General features: G+C 40.7%; 1 protein-coding gene across 1 annotated transcript in view; it reads left to right on the top strand.

Annotated features, from left to right (window-relative positions):
• LOC309328521 (vomeronasal type-2 receptor 26-like) overlaps positions 1-5,961 on the top strand; it is a gene marked incomplete at its 3' end in the record, with an annotated part of 30,347 nt that extends 24,386 nt beyond the window's left edge. The window contains exons 4-6 of the mRNA XM_081838517.1: positions 1,578-1,704; positions 4,549-5,214; positions 5,825-5,961. Coding sequence (XP_081694643.1) covers positions 1,578-1,704; positions 4,549-5,214; positions 5,825-5,961 — 930 coding nt within the window. The remainder of the gene's footprint in view (positions 1-1,577; positions 1,705-4,548; positions 5,215-5,824) is intronic.
• Positions 5,962-18,118: the final 12,157 nt, after the last annotated feature.

The following is an 18,118-nucleotide window of genomic DNA, read 5'->3' on the forward strand; positions in this document are numbered from 1 at the left end:
TTCTTCACCATATGCAATTTGAGGTAAAGTTTAGGCCAAGTAGGTTTTCTCTCTCCTATGATTGTCTCGATGGTTTGGGTGGGGGAGGGATTTTCCAACTTCATTGGAAACCTTACAAGCAGAACTGAAAAGCTGCAGTTAGTGGAGGCAGTCTGGTAAGTGCTTCTCAGATGAATTCTGGTTCCAGAGAATTTTCCAAAGGCTCTGTGACCTGTGAGGATGACTTTTACATTAACTCGTGCCATTAGCTTGCTGGTGTTGGCCTCAAAGGGTGTGTGAATCATTAATTGTGGTTGTTTAGTCGTTTAGTCGTTTAGTCTTTTCCGACTATTCGTGACCCCCATGGACCAGAGAACGCCAGGCACTCCGGTTTTCCCTTGCCTCCCACGGTTTGGTTATGTTGGTAGCTTCGAAAACACTGTCCAACCATCTTGTCCTCTGTCCCCTTTTCCTTGTGCCCTTCATCTTTCCCAACATCAGGGTCTTTTCCAGGGAGTTTTCTCTTCTCATGAGGTGGCCAAAGTATTGGAGCCTCAGCCTCAGGATCTCTCCTTCCAGTGACCACTCAGGGCTGATTTCCTTAAGAATGGATAGGTTTGTTCTTCTTGCAGTCCATGGGACTCTCAAGAGTCTCCTCCAGCACCATAATTCAAAAGCATCAGTTCTTCGCCGATCAGCCTTCTTTATGGTCCTGCTCTCACTTCCATACATCACTACTGGGAAAACCATAGCTTTAACTATACAGACCTTTGTCAGCAAGGTGATGTCTCTGCTTTTTAAGATGCTGCCTAGGTTTGTCATTGCTTTTCTCCCAAGAAGCAGACGTCTTTTAATTTCATGAATCATGAATACCTCACCCTATCATGACAGGCTTAGGAGCTTATGAATTTTTTAAATATTTCCTACACATGGTCTTTTCTCTATGCAATTTTCTCTGTGCCAGAACTCTTCCTGGGTCTTTGGACATACAATTAGAAAATGACTATGGAACTTTGCTACAATATAGGATTATGGCTGCAAGACTTTTATTTGGACAAAGATGGAAGATCCTTTATTCTAACAATGGAATAGGTGTTAAAACTTATGGACCTAGCTGAGATGGCAAAATTGACATGTTTGTTCAGAGAAAAGTCATTCTTAAAATTTGTTGAAGACTGGAACCCTCTCATAGAAACTTTGCGTGAAAAAGAAAAAGAAATAATTACACTTTGATTTGAGGACTGAAGATAATGTTTTTGTATAGAACGTGGCTTTCTGGGTGTTATATTGGAGTGGATAAAGTGAATATTGTTTATTTATAGCAGACAGAGGAAGAACCAGAAGTCAGTTACATTCTGAATTTTATTTCTCTCTTTCGTTTAACCTCTTTTCTATTTCTTTTTCTTTGTTTCTTTCTTTATCCCTTTTTTCCTCCCATATCTCTTTATGTTTTTATTGTATTCAGATCAAAGTCTTAGTTTGGACAAAACAAAGAGGGAAAATATTTGATATTAAGTTTTGTATTTTTATCTATAAACCCTCATAAAGTGTATTCAAAAACCCCTCTCCCAAAAAATAAGATAATTTCCTGTTGACAGGTGCTGCCTATTTCTGTGTGCAATAACTACTGCCACCCCGGTAATCGGAAGAAAAGGAAGGAAGGGCAGAAATTTTGCTGCTACGATTGTGTTCCATGTCCAGAAGGGAAGATTTCAAATCAGAATGGTAAATGACGTTTTTCATCGTACAAGACTAGTAATGATTAATGAGTCCTATTGATTTAAAAGAACTTAAATACTATGTTGTGCATGTGGCCACACTATCCTCCTTGTTGTTGTTGTTTAGTCATTTCGTTGTGTCCGACTCTTCGTGACCCCATGGACCAGAGCACGCCAGGCACTGCTGTCTTCCACTGGATCCCACAGTTTGGTCAAACGCATATTAGTAGCTTCGAGAATACTGTCCAGCCATCTCGTCTTCTGTTCCCTTTTCCTTGTGCCCGCCATCTTTCCCAACATCAGGGTCTTTTTCAGGGAGTCTTCTCTTCTCATGAGGTGGCCAAAGTATTGGAGCCTCAGCTTCACGATCTGTCCTTCCAGTGACCACTCAGGGCTGATTTCCTTAAGAATGGATAGGTTTGTTCTTCTTGCAGTCCCTGGGACTCTAAAGAGTCTCCTCCAGCTCCATAATTCAAAAGCATCAATTCTTCGGCGATTAGCCTTCTTTATGGTCCAGCTCTCACTTCCATACATCACTACTGGGAAAACCATAGCTTTAACTATATGGACCTTTGTTGGCAAGGTGATGTCTCTGCTTTTTAAGATGCTGTCTAGGTTTGTTCTTGGTATGAGCTTTCGTGTGCATGCACACTTCTTCAGATACGAAGAAGTATCTGAAGAAGTGTGCATGCACACGAAAGCTCATACCAAGAACTGACTTAGTTGGTCTTTAAGGTGCTACTGGAAGGAATTTGATTTGTTTTGACTATGGCAGACCAACACGGCTACCTATCTGTAACTGTCTAGGTTTGTCATTGCTTTTCTCCCAAGAAGCTGGTGTCTTTTAATTTCGTGACTGCTGTCAGCATCTGCAGTGATCATGGCACCCAAGAAAGTAAAATCTTTTACAGCCTCCATTTATTCCCCTTCTATTTGCCAGGAGATGATGGGCCCAGTGGCCCTGATCTTCATTTTTTTGATGTTGAGCTTCAGACCATATTTTACACTCTCCTCTTTCCTCCTCATTAAAAGGTTCTTTAATTCCCCCTCCCTTTCTGCCATCAAGGTTGTGTCATCTGCATATCTGAGGTTGTTGATATTTCTTGTGGTTTGGTTGAGTTCTTAATTCCGGCTTGGGATTCATCCAGCCCAGCCTTTCACATGATGAATTCTGCATATAAGTTAAATAAGCAGGGAGACAATATACAGCCTTGATGTACTCTTTTCCCAAATTTGAACCAATCAGTTGTTCCACATCCAGTTCTAACTGTAGCTTCTTGTCCCACAGAGAGATTTCTCAGGAGACAGATGAGGTGATCAGACACTCCCATTTCTTTAAGAAGTTGCCATAGTTTGCTGTGGTCGACAAAGTCAAAGGCTTTTGCATAGTCAATGAAGCAGAAGTAGATATCTTTCTGGAACTCTCTAGCTTTATCCATAATCCAGTGCATGTTTGCAATTTGGTCTCTGGTTCCTCTGCCTCTTCAAAATCCAGCTTGCACTTCTGGGAGTTCTCGGTCCACATACTGCTTAAGTCTGCCTTGTAGAATTTTAAGCATAACCTTGCTAGCGTGTGAAATGAGTGCAATTGTGCAGTAGTTGAAGCATTCTTTGGCACTGCCCTTCTTTGGGATTGGGATGTAGACTGATCTTCTCCAATCCTCTGGCCACTGCTGAGTTTTCCACATTTGCTGGCATTTTGAGTGTAGCACCTTAACAGTATCATCTTTTTAAATTTTAAATAGTTCAGCTGGAATATCATCACTTCCACTGGCCTTGTTATTAGCAGGTCTTTCTAAGGCCCGTTTGACTTCACTCTCCAGGATGTCTGGATCAAGGTCAGCAACCACACTACCTGGGGTGTAGTATCCTTCTTAGAGTGGCAGGAAGATTTTTTCTGCTGCCTTCCAGTAAGTTCTTATAAAAACTTTCAAAAATGAATATTAATTAAAATGTTTTAAACAAGGCTATAATATCAGCTCAAAAGGTAATTCAGATAATATTACATGACCACCAATTACCTTGATTTCGGATGATTGAGATAAACAGGTGCAGGGACTGGACTGAAGGGAACGATATTGAGGAGGAGGAAAATGGTGGAAGTTGCCCTCCCTTCTCCTGAAGCTTCCAGAGGAGAAGAAGGCAGTATAGTAGTACCTCGGGTTACAGACACTTCAGGTTACAGGCGCTTCATGTTACAGACTCCACTAACCCAGAAATAGTACCTTGGGTAAGAACTTTGCTTCAGGATGAGAACAGAAATCATGCAGTGGTGATGCACCACCAGCAGCAAGCCCCATTAGCTAAAGTTAAGAACAGTTTCAGGTTAAGAATGGACCTCCAGAACGAATTAAGTTCTTAACCCGAGGTACCACTGTATTGAATAACACTTGTTGGTTTAGGAAAGCCACAGCTCAGAGACAGATGAACAGAAGACTTGGGAGCTGTAGGGAGAAGAGACGGGAGAGACAGCGTCATCACTGGAGAGCATTTCTGACTCTCTTCTGCAAGAACTCAGAGTTCATTGAGGGTGCAAGAGCAAAGAACTCAGAGACAGTTCGCTCCTGACAGCCACCATCAGGGGAAGTGCTCTTGCTATGAGGGGAGGCAAGAGGAGCTCATTTGGAGCAACATTATTAATCAGGAGGCAGACTGATTCCTTTGTCTCGTGCTGTGATGATTTAACAAACTCATTAGTAAGAACTCTTTCTTGTTTTTCTATGCTCCTTGTGGTCACCGGGGGAGGGAAAGAATTGCCCGGAGTCTGACAAGAGGAATGATAACTTATATGTAAGAGGCAAAGAACACTCATGAATTGCAACTGGAGTTTGGCTTTATGCTATTTTTTCAGATATGGACGACTGCTTCAGATGCCCAGAAGATCAGTATGCAAACAAGAACAAAAATGGATGCATTCCCAAGTTAATAACCTTTCTTTCCTATAAGGAACCTGTAGGGATCGGCTTAACATCAGTTGCTGTTCTTTTTGCCCTAATTACAATTCTGGTGCTGGGAACTTTTATTAAACACAAAGACACTCCCATTGTCAAAGCCAACAACAGGGATCTCACCTATGCTCTTCTCATTGCCCTCCTGCTCTGCTTCCTCTCATCGTTTCTATTCATTGGACACCCTGGCAAAATGACCTGCCTTCTTCGACAACCCACTTTTGGCATCATCTTCTCCATGGCTGTTTCTTGTGTGTTGGCCAAAACCATCACTGTAGTTGCAGCTTTCATGGCCACCAAGCCTGGGTCCAAGATGAGGAAGTGGGTGGGGAAAAGACTGAGCAACTGCGTTGTCCTTTCCGGCTCACTCATTCAAGCGAGTATTTGTACTGGGTGGTTGATGACCTCCCCCCCATTCCCTGATCTAGACATGAACTCAGTAACAGAGGAAACCATTGTGCAATGTAATGAAGGCTCAGTGACCATGTTTTACTGTGTCCTGGGCTACATGGGCCTCCTGGCTATTGCCAGCTTCATTGTGGCATTTGCAGCTCGCAAATTACCTGACAGTTTTAATGAAGCCAAGTTCATTACCTTCAGCATGTTGCTGTTCTGCAGTGTTTGGCTTTCTTTTGTTCCAACCTATCTGAGCACCAAAGGAAAATCCATGGTGCTGGTGGAGATCTTCTCCATCTTGTCCTCCAGTGCTGGACTGCTGGGCTGCATCTTTGCCCCAAAATGCTACATCATTGTTCTGAAGCCTGAGCTGAACAGCAGGGAGCAACTAATAAGGAGAAAGATGTAAAGATTTCTTCTAAAGATTGCATCTTAGTTCTTTATTTTATTGTGATCTTACATATTAAGGAGTTTAGTGTAAAGTTGTTTCTATAAGTACCTCTGGTCTCTAACTCTTTTGTGGAAGCAGTACATCATGTACTAAAAAGTTCGGATTTGTGAAATTAAAGTGGATTAAATGTTATGTCAACCTAGCACAAGCGTAGGGGACCTCTGACTGGTGGGCCAAATTTAATCTAGGAATGATTCCAATTGCCAGATCATTCCTGACAATCCACACTCATCTGACTATACAGTTGACAGTATGTGTATCACAGGTACCAATGTTTTCAGAGGAACAATCCGGAGCTTAAAGTGAGTTCCTGATTGTGCATTTGCCATAAGAAGCAGCAACTGCTAGAAAGATGGATGCAAAGACTCAGTTCTGCAGTGGAAGACACTATCTGCTCCAAGAGGATGCATCTGTGGAAATGTGCATTCAAATAGACTCATTGCTGGGCATTGCGACACCAAGTGATTGAAAGGTGCAGCCCTCCAGATGCTGATAAACTACAACTCCTTTTATCTCAAGCAGGTCTGGCTAGTGGCTAGGGGTGAGGGAAGTTATAGGTCAGCATAATTTGGAGGGCCAAATGTTCCCCACAACCTGCATTATATAATACATAAATGATATTTAGATTATAACACCTGCATTTAGAATATTTATTTTAACATTATTGTTTAATTTATTGTTCAGTGCTCTATGTCACACCCTCAAGTTTATTGTTAATAAAGTGACAGTTTATGTCTCATGAGATTCATTTCCATGTTTGCTGTCAATATGCGTAACTTTTTTTTAAAAAATGTTATTGATAACATTGATAAAGGTTATCCTATTTTCCTGTCAGCCACAATCTCAGTTTGCATTAAAGAAGCTTGTACTAGATGATTCTTGAGGACTTTCCCAACTCTAGAATTCTATGATGCCCAAGAATGGAAGGCAGCTTTGTCACGCTGGCCACGTGACCCGGAAGTGTCTCCGGACAGCGCTGGCCCCCAGCCTCTTGAGTGAGATGGGCGCATCAACCCCAGAGTCTGTCAAGACTGGCCCGCACGGGCAGGGGTACCTTTACCTTTACTAAATCCAACAAATGGAGACCGGGTGTTTCCTCCTCAAAAAATATTATCCATAGCAAGGCATATTGGTTTGTCGGTTGACAGGCAATGTGGTTAAACTTGTGGTTTCCTCTATAGGTCCCCTCTGGCCACCTTCCCACAGCTGAACTGCCAAACACATTTTAATTACTACTGTGGTAAATTAGGTAGGATATACATTTTAAATGATGGATGCAGATTTAGTTTACAGATTAAAGAGATTTACTATTCATTCATATATATTTATACCCAACTCTTCCTCCAAGAGCAGCAAATAAGCAAGAACAACATCTTGAAAACACTTCTGGGCAATTGTAAACTGATTCTATCAATTTAGAAATGCCGCACATAGAGAAACCGCTTTGTGGCATCTTGAGGGTTTCAAGTGAGGAACAAACTGCACATTACACATCAATACAAAATCCTTGAAACCTTTTTATTGTTATAAATAGCTCGGTGAGAGATGGGTGGACATTTGGATTGGGAACACGCTGCACAGAAAACGAGTAAACTCTTTGTCAGCCCATGATGCTGCTGCTAGTATAGTGGGTCAGTTTCCCATTCAGATATATTATTATTATTATTATTATTATTATTTATTTTATTTCTAAATCGCCCTATACCTAAGGGTATCAGGGTGGTTCACATTAAAAATCACTTACATAAAATCAAAGCAGAAAGCAGTTTTACTTCCCCACCTCCCGTGAAAAGAGCCAGCATTTTAAAAAGGGTATAGAATGTCTGGTCAGGCAAAGGCCTGGTTGAAGAGGAATGTTTTTGCCTGATGCCTAAAGATGTAGAGTAAAGGTGCAAGGTGAATTTCCCTGGGGAGAGCATTCCACAGATGGGGAACCACCACAGAAAAGGCTCCTTCTTGTGTTGCCACCCTCCTAACCTCTCGAGGAGGAGGCACATGAAGAAGGGCCTCAGAGGATGGTCTCAGGGCCCGGGCAGGTTCATATGGGGAGAGGCGGTCCTTAAGGTATTGTGGTCCTGAGCTGTTTAAGGCTTCATAGGTCAATTGAATTGGGACCAGAACATATCAGTAGACAGTGCAGTTGTACCAGGATCAGTGTAATATGCTCAAACCGTTTAGTTCCAGTGAGCAACCCGGCCACTGAGTTCTGCACCAGTTGAAGTTTCCAAACCATCTTCAGAGGCAACCCTGCATATAACACATTATAACACATTGCAGTAATCTAATTTTGAGATTACCAGAGCATAGACGACAGTAGTTGGGTGAACCCTGTCCAGATAGGGCCGTAGCTGGGCTACCAGCCGAAGCTGATGGAAGGCACTCTGGGCCATTGGGGCCACCTGGGCCTCAAGTGACAGCAAGGGATCCAGGAATACCCCCAAGCTACGAACTTGCTCCTTCAGAAGAAGCGCATCCTCATCAAGAGCAGGGAATCTCCCACCCATCTGGTCTGAGTAATAACACTTTAGGAATCAGCCCCTGCCTACATGGTCAGTGGTCGGAAATGATGGAAGCTGTATTCCAGCAGCACCTGGAACCCCACAGGTTCTCCATTCTTGGAGCTTTACATTTATCTGATAAAACTGCAGTTGACCAGCCGCCTTTCATTTCAGGATCATCTACTACTTCTCTGAGTCATCAAAGCTGAAAGTTTCAGTCTTACTTTTTTTTTGGTGTTTGCTCACCATGGAAAATTGTATTTGTCACCTTTTCTGCCCCTAAGGAGCAAATGATTGAAAGTGGGGGCAGTTCAGCATGTTTGTTAGCAAAACTTCTACTTACAGCCAAAGCAATGAAAAAGTAACCATCTCACCCAGCAATTATCCAAATCACTATAATTTGCTCACTTCTCTGAACCTTTTGAGGCTTCCTAGAACTCAAGAAATCAGTCAATAAACAAACCTCAAAGTGGTTATAAAGAAACGGCATACTATTGGGAGCAGGAAACAGGGATAAGAAGCAGTCAGGGTTCTGTCGGTTTCAATGCTCACGTGTCACACACACACACACACACACACACACACACACACAATATTGATCAGATTTAGCATCACAGTGTTGGCAATATTGGCTAATAAGGTATACAGTTGTAACCCTTTGATTCTCAAATGCTGGTTGTAAACCATTCTTCTAAAGCTGTATTGAAAGAGCTAGGAATTACCCAATGTAACCTGTTCAAGTCGTGCAGCTACGCTGAATGGAAACAGGAGATGTGTGTTTAGAGAAAAGTCTGACCGCAAGGATGCTGTGGTGGCTGATGTTGTCTCTTCTCCCTCCTGCTGTGTGCAAAGTAGATACACTTAGGTGTCCCATGAATTATCCATTCCCTGCTCCACATCAGTGGTACCAACCAGGTGGCTTCATCATTGGTGGGATTGCTTCTCAGGTCTATTATGTCTTCTATGAAGTTTCCTTCAAGGAGCACCCTTCACAGAATATGTTTGATGTTCCATAGTAAGAGCCTTCCCCCTCTTTGCATCATTCTAAATCTCCTTTGCTTTTGTGTCATGTGTTTTAGATTGCAAATCTGAAGATAGAGATTGTCTTAGTTATTTTTTCAGGTGCTGTGGGAGACTTGTAGCTGAAGAGAGGCAATTAAACCATGCTTGAATCAATACATCTACCATTCCTCAAGGAGTCATTTTTAATTATTGACAGAAAATCTTTTGGACAATTTCTGGCCACTCCTCATTCTCTGTCACATTATTTATCTTGGGCAATGTAGACAATAGTAGTTTGGTTTACCATATTGAGAATGCTTTCCATTCTGTAAAGCAAAATGAGGAAAAGGATTTTGATTTTTTGTTGCAAACAATTATTGCACCAAACAATTGAAATTGTTCTACCATTCAGACATTTATGAGGATAAAGTTGAAAATGTGTGTGTGGGGGGGGGGGTAAATCTGGGGAAGAAATTCAAATGATAAGACTAGAGTCATGTCTAAAATTGTCTTTCAATTTCTCAAATGTTTTGTTCCCACATTAAAGAATCCTGAGTATTTCTGCATTTGCAGGGAACTTTAGTAATTTTTCAAGGTATGAGTTGAAGCTTATTTCATTTTTGTGCAGTGGACGATATGGGTGTATATATTTTACTTACAAAACTATTTTAAATATATAACTATATATCATTCTTTTATATAAAAAAAATCAAAGTAGCTTACATCAGAAATACATAAAACCAAGCCGTAAACCAAGTTAAAAGCCATATTAAAAAGCTAAAAATGTGCATGTTTTTCTTTCAATTAAACATTTATACAATGCTTTCAAATTGCCTCCTCTGTGGAAGGAGATAACTCATTTTGCACTTCCCTGAGTTTTAATATAAATGTTGGGAGATAGTAAGTCTGGCTGGTAAGCCCCTGCGATTAGTGGTCTGGCTGATTTTCTTTATAAAGGAATGTCCTTCATTTTGCCTAAATAAAAAAATTCTCCCCTTTAGAAAAATAAAGAAAAGGACTTTAAAATGTGTAGCAATTGACAACTTTCAGGAGTATAGTAGACTGTATCCCAAGATTCCCTCTGGGGAATCAAGAGAACTGAGAAGGCCAAGAAAAAAATTGATAGCATGTGTTTCAAAGTGTTAGGCATGCCATGAGAGAGGATAATCTTTATATGAACTGCACTGAGTTTAACAGCTTAGAAAAATCAATGACATTTAAAATAATGTTATGTCAATCTTAATCAGTTTGAGCTAAAAATGACATTGTTGCATGTTTATTTTCACATTCCAAAGTTGTACATTAATTATCTTTGCTTACAGTGTAGTAACAAAATTCTACCAGCACATTCTTGCCTTGGCATTTGCCGTGAAAGAGATAAACGAGAACTCCAAGTTTTGTCCTAATATCACTCTCGGCTTCCACATCTATGACAGCTACTATGATGCCAGAATGACCTATCGTACCACTCTTGACCTGCTCTTCAAATCACATCGATTTGTTCCCAACTACAAATGTGACACCCAGAAAAATCTCATAGCCATCATTGGGGGACTTAGCGCTGACACCTCCTTCCATATGGCTGACACAATCGGCCTCTACAAGATTCCACAGGTAGGATCTCTGAAAAGGTATCACAAAATACACTCTTGCCTTACCATTTTGGGAGTCATTTTGAACTTTAGAAAAAGGAAGGGTTTTTGACTGATATTTAAATCTGATTTATTTTTAAAAAATTGACGCTACGGTTATTATTATTATTATTATTATTATTATTATTATTACTACTACTACTACTACTACATATTACAGTCCTTTAAGTTGACCTGAGCTCTCTGCAACTTCACCCCATCTGGTTTAAAGTGGGACTAGTACATCTCTTTGCATCCCCCTACAAGCGCCATTTCCCTAGCATTCCATTCCTAGAAAATCCATTCCCATCTCCATGTGAGCCATAAGGAGGACACTTGCTTGCTCCATGAACAAACCTGGGCCTGGAAATTACAGCTCCCAACCTCACTCCCTGCCAAACTCACTGAAACAAAAGGGAAATCATTGCCTTCTAACATCCTTCTGTCACATGCGCTTACGATCTCAATTCTTTCAAAGTCGTTGCTCCTTCTTCAACTTCATCCCAAGCTATCTGGCCCCTTTTTCCTTCCTGGCCCTTTGTCCCTTCCTTGTCTATTCTAGTTATCTGTCTTTCTCCATTCATTTACTTTTTCAATTTTCCCCTTTCCTTTCAGTGTTAAAAACCTTTTGGGATTGAGTAGTGGTCATTGTTTTCTTTTGTATTGTTCCTGTTCTTGTTTATATTTGGTATTTTGTGCTTTTATTTCACATTTCTATGCTGAAAACACCTTGAGATCTTCAGATGAAGAGCAATACACTAACTAACTACCTAAGAACCTAACAACCTAACTACCTACCTAACTAACTAACTAACTACCTACCTAACTTTTTGGATTTAACCCATAAATTGCTTAAACATGTATTTTTTTTTTAAATAAACTGGCATCTGCTGCTAAGCAATCTCTTTAACATACATACATTTTCTTTTAGCTCACATATGGGTCATTTCCCCCAGACAAAAATTATGGAAGCCAAGTACCATTTTACCGCATGGTGCCCAATGAAGACCATCAGAATATGGGGATTATCAGTTTGCTTAAGCATTTCAGATGGACCTGGGTTGGGCTCTTCACTGTTGATGATAATAGTGGAGAACATTTCTTGCAGACCCTGGAGCCATTACTTTCCCATAATGGAATCTGTTTAACCTTCATGCAAAGAATCCCACAAATACCCCGTTTTGATAACTTGGATGGATTTCATGATATAGTCTTGAATATTTATGTTCATTTAACAGATGACAAAGCCCATGTATTTATGATGTATGGAGAATCTATGACAATTATATGGCTCAGAAGTATTCTATTTCTAAGCGATCCTGAAAATAGGGAAACATCATCATTTAAAAAGGTGTGGATTGTAACATCTCAGATTGATTTCATATTAACAGGATTTCAAAGGAGTTGGGGCCTTCAGATCTTCCAAGGTGCTATTTCCTTCAAAATTCATTCACAAAATCTCCCACAGTTCCAAGAATTTCTTCAGGGAATAAAACTTGACTGGACACAGGGAGATGGGTTTTTCAAGGACTTCTGGGAGCAAGTATTTGATTGTACATTTCCAAATCCCAGTGTACCAATAGAGGTCATTGATCTGTGTACTGGGGAGGAGAGCTTGCAGAGTCTTCCAGGGTCTCTATTTGAAATGAGCATGACTGGCCACAGCTACAGTATCTACAAGGCTGTTTACGTTGTGGCTCATATTTTGCAAGGGATATACTTGACTGGTTTCAAGAAAAGAGCCATAGGAAACAGTGGAATATTAAAATTTCAAGATCTACAGCCTTGGCAGGTAATGGATTGCAATTGAAGAGTAGCAAAATATCAGACAATTTCAATGAATAGATTTGTAAAAGTAAAAGGTTGATCACAATTGGAAGAAACAAGCTGCTGCTGAAATGCCACTATGGGTCTCATTCACTGAAGAATATTTAATATCAAGCAGCTGATTAATGCTGGATCTTTGTTAGAAGAAGTTACATAAATATAGGTAATTAATATTCCTAAAGAATATTGGTAGAAAATCATGGCATTTTATTAAAAGCTCTATTGCATTATTTTCCTTTCATGTATTTTGTCTCTTTCCACTAGCTGCACCATTTTTTCCATGACATTTCATTTAACAACTCAGCTGGAGAAACAGTAACATTTACTGATAAGAGAGAAATGCGAGGTGGATTTGACATAATGAACATGGTCACATTCCCAAATAAGTCTTTCATTCAATTGAAAATAGGATGTGTGAATCCCTATGCTCTTGATGGAAAAGAATTCATCATTCATGAGGACAAGATTATGTGGCACAAAGGTTTTAAACAGGTCTGGTGTCTGGGGTCATTCAGGTGTCTTCAGATGGGTCATTTAGGTGTCTCAACATAACCATCACTTATTTCTTTCATAAACGCATGAAAATAATTTTGGCAGCAGCTGGATGCAATTATGAGCTTCCAAAACCAAACTATTCTTTTGTTTTAATAATGTTTACTATGCCACATTTATCGGTGTGGGTTAAACCACAGATCCTAGGACTTGCCGATCAGAAGGTTGGTGGTTCGAATCCCCGCGACAGGGTGAGCTCCTGTTGCTCGGTCCCAGCTCCTGCCAACCTAGCAGTTCAAAAGCACGTCAAAGTGCAAGTAGGTAAATGGCGGGAAGGTAAATGGTGTTTCCATGCACTGCTCTGGTTCGCCAGAAGCGGCTTAGTCATGCTGGCCACATGACCCAGAAGCTGTACGCTGGCTCCCGCGGCCAATAAAGCGAGATGAGCGCTGCAACCCCAGAGTCAGTCACGACTCGACCTAATGGTCAGGGGTCCCTTTACCTTTACCATTTATGCCACATTTATACATGGCAGTGCTCACATTATATAGCTAAAAAAACTGAGGTGCAAATAGGTGACTCTTTTAAATGGTAGGTTGGTATAGCACTTTTGAAGGGCACGTTTTAATATCTAGGTAGTGCTGTAACTTTCCATTGGTTTGACTTCACCCCGAAGGTCCACTCTTCCATTTTCTCCTGAGACAGATCAGTGCTGACAACACCCTAACCATTTCTGTATTCATAAAGTGTTATTACCGCTCCCCCAGTCTGGCTTAGAAAAGTGGCTTGGGCTATGTTTTCGATGTGTATCAGCATTAGAGATGCACTGCCATATAATGTAGATTGTCTGTCATTTGCCGGCGCCCCCCCCCCCATCCTTCTTCTTCACCATATGCAATTTGAGGTAAAGTGATCACCATTGTTTAGGCCAAGTAGGTTTTTTCTCTCCTATGATTGTCTTGATGGTTTGGGGTAGGGGATGGATTTGCCAACTTCATTGTAAACCGTACAAGCAGAACTGGGAAGGTGCAGTTAGTGGAGGCAGTCTGATAAGTGTTTCTCAGATGAATTCTGGTTCCAGAAACTTTTCCAAAGGCTCTGCGACCTGTGTGGATGAATTTTACATCAACTCGTGTCATTAGCTTGCTGGTGTTGGCCTCAAAGGGTGTGTGAATCATGAATACATCATCCTATCATGACAGATGCTTAGGAGCTTGATGAAAGTTTTAAATATTTCCCTCACATGGTCTTTTCCCTATGCAATTTTCTCTGTGCCAAAACTCTTCCTGGGTCTTACGGATACACAGTTAGAAAATGACTATGGAACTTTCCTACAATATAGGATTATGTCTGCAAGACTTTTATATGGACAAAGACGGAAGGATCCATTATTCTAACAATGGAATAGCTGTTAAAATTAATTATAACATTTTGATTTGAGGACTGAAGGTAATGTTTGTGTATAGAAAGTGGCATTCTAGGTGTTATATTGGAGTGGATAAAGTGAATATTGTTTATTTATAGCGAACAGAGGAAGAACCAGAAGTCAGTTACATTCTGAATTTTATTTCTCTCTCTCGTTTAACCTCTTTTCTATTTCTATTTCTTTGTTTTTCTCTTTCTCTTTCTTTGTCCCTTTCTTTCGCCCACATCTCTTTATGTCTTATTGTATTCAGATCAAAGTTTTAGTTTGGACACAAAAAAGAAGGGAAAATATTTGATATTAAGTTTTGTATTTTTATCTATAAACCCTCATAAAGTTCATTTAAAAACCCCTCTCCCAAAAAACAAGATAATTTCCTGTTGACAGGTGGTGCCTATTTCTGTGTGCAATGACTACTGCCACCCCGGTAATCGGAAGAAAAGGAAGGAAGGGCAGAAATTTTGCTGCTATGATTGTGTTCCATGTCCAGAAGGGAAGATTTCAAACCAGAATGGTAAAAGACATTTTTCAGCGTACAAGACTAGTAATGATTAATGAGTCCTATTGATTTAAAAGAACTTAATTACTACATTATGCATGTAGCCACACTGTCCTCCTTAGAGTGGCATGAACATTTTTTCTGCTGCCTTCAAGTAACTTCTTATAAAAACTTTCAAAAATGAATATTAATTAAAATGTTTTAAACAAGGCTATAATATGTTCAGCTCAAAGGGTAATTCAGATAATATTAGATGACCACCAATTACCTTAATATCGGAAGATTGAGATAAACAGGTGCAGAGACTGGACTGAAGGGAATGAGACTGAGGAGGAGGAAAATGGTGGAGGTTGCCCTCCTTTCTCCCAGAGCTTCCAGAGGAGAAGAAGGCAGTACAGTGGTACCTCGGGTTCCAGACACTTCAGGTTACAGACACTTTAGGTTACAGACTCCACTAACCCAGAAATAGTACCTCGGGTTAAGAACTTTGCTTCAGGATGAGAACAGAAATTGCACTGCGGCCACGCGGCGGCAGCAGCAGGAGGCCCCATTAGCGAAAGTGGTACCTCAGGTTAAGAACAGTTTAAGGTTAAGAATGGACCTCCAGAACGAATTAAGTTCTTAACCCGAGGTACCACTGTATTGAATAACATTGGTTGATTTAGGAAAGTCTCAGTTCAGAGACAGAAAAACAGAAGACTTGGGAGCTGTTGGGAGAAGAGCCAGTTGAGACAGAGCAGCCAGCTGACACCTCATCACTGGAGAGCATTTCTGACACTCTTCTCGAAGAACTCAGCATTCGTTGAGGGTTCATTGAGCAAAGGACTCAGAGACAGTTAGCTCCTGGCAGCCACCATCAGGGGAAGTGCTGTTGCTAGGAAGGGAGGCAGGAAGAACTCATTTGGAGCAACACCATTGATGGGGAGGCAGACTAATTCTGTTGTCTCGCGCTGTGATGATTTAACAAACTCACTAGTAAGAACTCTTTCTTATTTTTCTATGCTCCTTGCATCCATTGGAGGAGGGAGAGAATTACCCGGATTCCGACAAGAGGAATGATAACATAGATTTAAGAGGCAAAGCATACTCATGAATTGCAATTGGCCTTTGGCCTTATTCTCTTTTTTTCAGATTTGGACAACTGCTTCAGATGCCCAGAAGATCAGTATGCAAACAAGAACAAAAATGGATGCATTCCCAAGTTAATAACCTTTCTTTCCTATAAGGAACCTGTAGGGATCGGCTTAACATCAGTTGCTGTTCTTTTTGCCCTAATTACAATTCTGGTGCTGGGAACTTTTATTAAACACAAAGACACTCCCATTGTCAAAGCCAACAACAGGGATCTCACCTATGCTCTTCTCATTGCCCTCCTACTCTGCTTCCTCTCATCGTTTCTATTCATTGGATACCCTGGCAAAATGACCTGCCTTCTTCGACAACCCACTTTTGGAATCATTTTCTCTGTGGCTGTTTCTTGTGTGTTGGCCAAAACCATCACTGTAGTTGCAGCTTTCATGGCCACCAAGCCTGGGTCCAAGATGAGGAAGTGGGTGGGAAAAAGACTGAGCAACTGCGTTGTCCTTTCCGGCTCACTCATTCAAGTGAGTGTTTGTACTGGGTGGTTCATGACCTCCCCCCCATTCCCTGATCTAGACATGAACTCAGTAACAGAGGAAACCATTGTGCAATGTAATGAAGGCTCAGTGACCATGTTTTACTGTGTCCTGGGCTACATGGGCCTCCTGGCTATTGCCAGCTTCATTGTGGCATTTGCAGCTCGCAAATTACCTGACAGTTTTAATGAAGCCAAGTTTATTACCTTCAGCATGTTGCTGTTCTGCAGTGTTTGGCTTTCTTTTGTTCCAACCTATCTGAGCACCAAAGGAAAATCCATGGTGCTGGTGGAGATCTTCTCCATCTTGTCCTCCAGTGCTGGATTGTTGGGATGCATCTTTGCCCCCAAATGCTTCATCATTGTTCTGAAGCCTGAGCTGAACAACAGGGAGCAACTTATAAGGAGAAAGATGTAAAGATTTCTTCTAAAGATTGCATCTTAGTTCTTTATTCTATTAAAGAGTTTAGTATAAAGTTGTTACTATAAGTACCTCTGCTCTCACTCTTTTGTGGGAAAAGTACATGTACTAAAAAGTTCAAATTTGTGAAATTAAAGTGGATTAAATGTTATGTCAACCTAGCACATTGGTAGGGGACATCTGGCTGGTGGGCCAACTTTCATCTAGGAATGATTCCAATTGCCAGATCATTCCTGACAATCCACACTCATCTAACCCTCATCTGACTATACAATTTACAGTAAGTGTGGCAAAGGTACCAATTATTTCAGAGGAACAATCCAGAGCTTAAAGTGAGTTCCTGATTGTGCATTTTCCATAAGAAGCAGCAACTGCTAGAAAGATGGATGCAAAGGCTCAATTTTGCTGTGGAAGACACTATCTGCTTCAAGAGGATGCATCTGTGGAAATGTGCATTCAAATAGACTCATTGCTGGGCATTGCGACACCAAGTGATTGAAAGGTGCAGCCCTCCAGATGCTGATAAACTACAACTCCTTTTATCTCAAGCAGATATGGCTAGTGGCTAGTGGCTAGGGGGAATGGGAATTATAGGTCAGCAAAATTTTGAGGGACAAATGTTCCCCACCACCTGCTTTATATAACAAATAAATGATATTTAGTTGAAAACACTTGCATTTATTTTAACATTATTGTTTAATTTATTGTTCAGTGTTCTATGTCACAACCTCCAGTTTATTGCTAATAAAGTGACAGGGCATGTCTCATGAGATTCATTTCCAGGTGTGCTGACAATATGCGTAACTTTTTTTAAAAAAAAAAAATATGTTATTGATAACATTGATAAAGGTTATCCTATTTTCCTGTCAGCCACAATCTCAGTTTGCATTAAAGAAGCTTGTACTAGATGACACTTGAGGTCTTTCCCAACTCTAGAATTCTATGATGCCCAAGAATGGAAGGCAGCTTCTCCATTCCCTGCTTTTAAAGGGGTCCAAATCAAACAAATGGAGACCAGGTGTTTCCTCCTCAAAACATATTATCCATAGCAAGGCATATTGGTTTGTCGATTGACAGGCAAAGTGGTCAAACTTGTGGTTGGTTTCCTCTATAGGTCCCCTCCGGCCACCTTCCCACAGCTGAACTGCCAAACACATTTTAATTATTTAATATTATTATATAAATGTATATCCTACCTAATTACCACTGTGGGGAATT

This window comes from Podarcis erhardii, assembly GCF_964252035.2.
Source record: "Podarcis erhardii genome assembly, chromosome: 13".
Taxonomy (NCBI): Eukaryota; Metazoa; Chordata; class Lepidosauria; order Squamata; family Lacertidae; genus Podarcis; species Podarcis erhardii.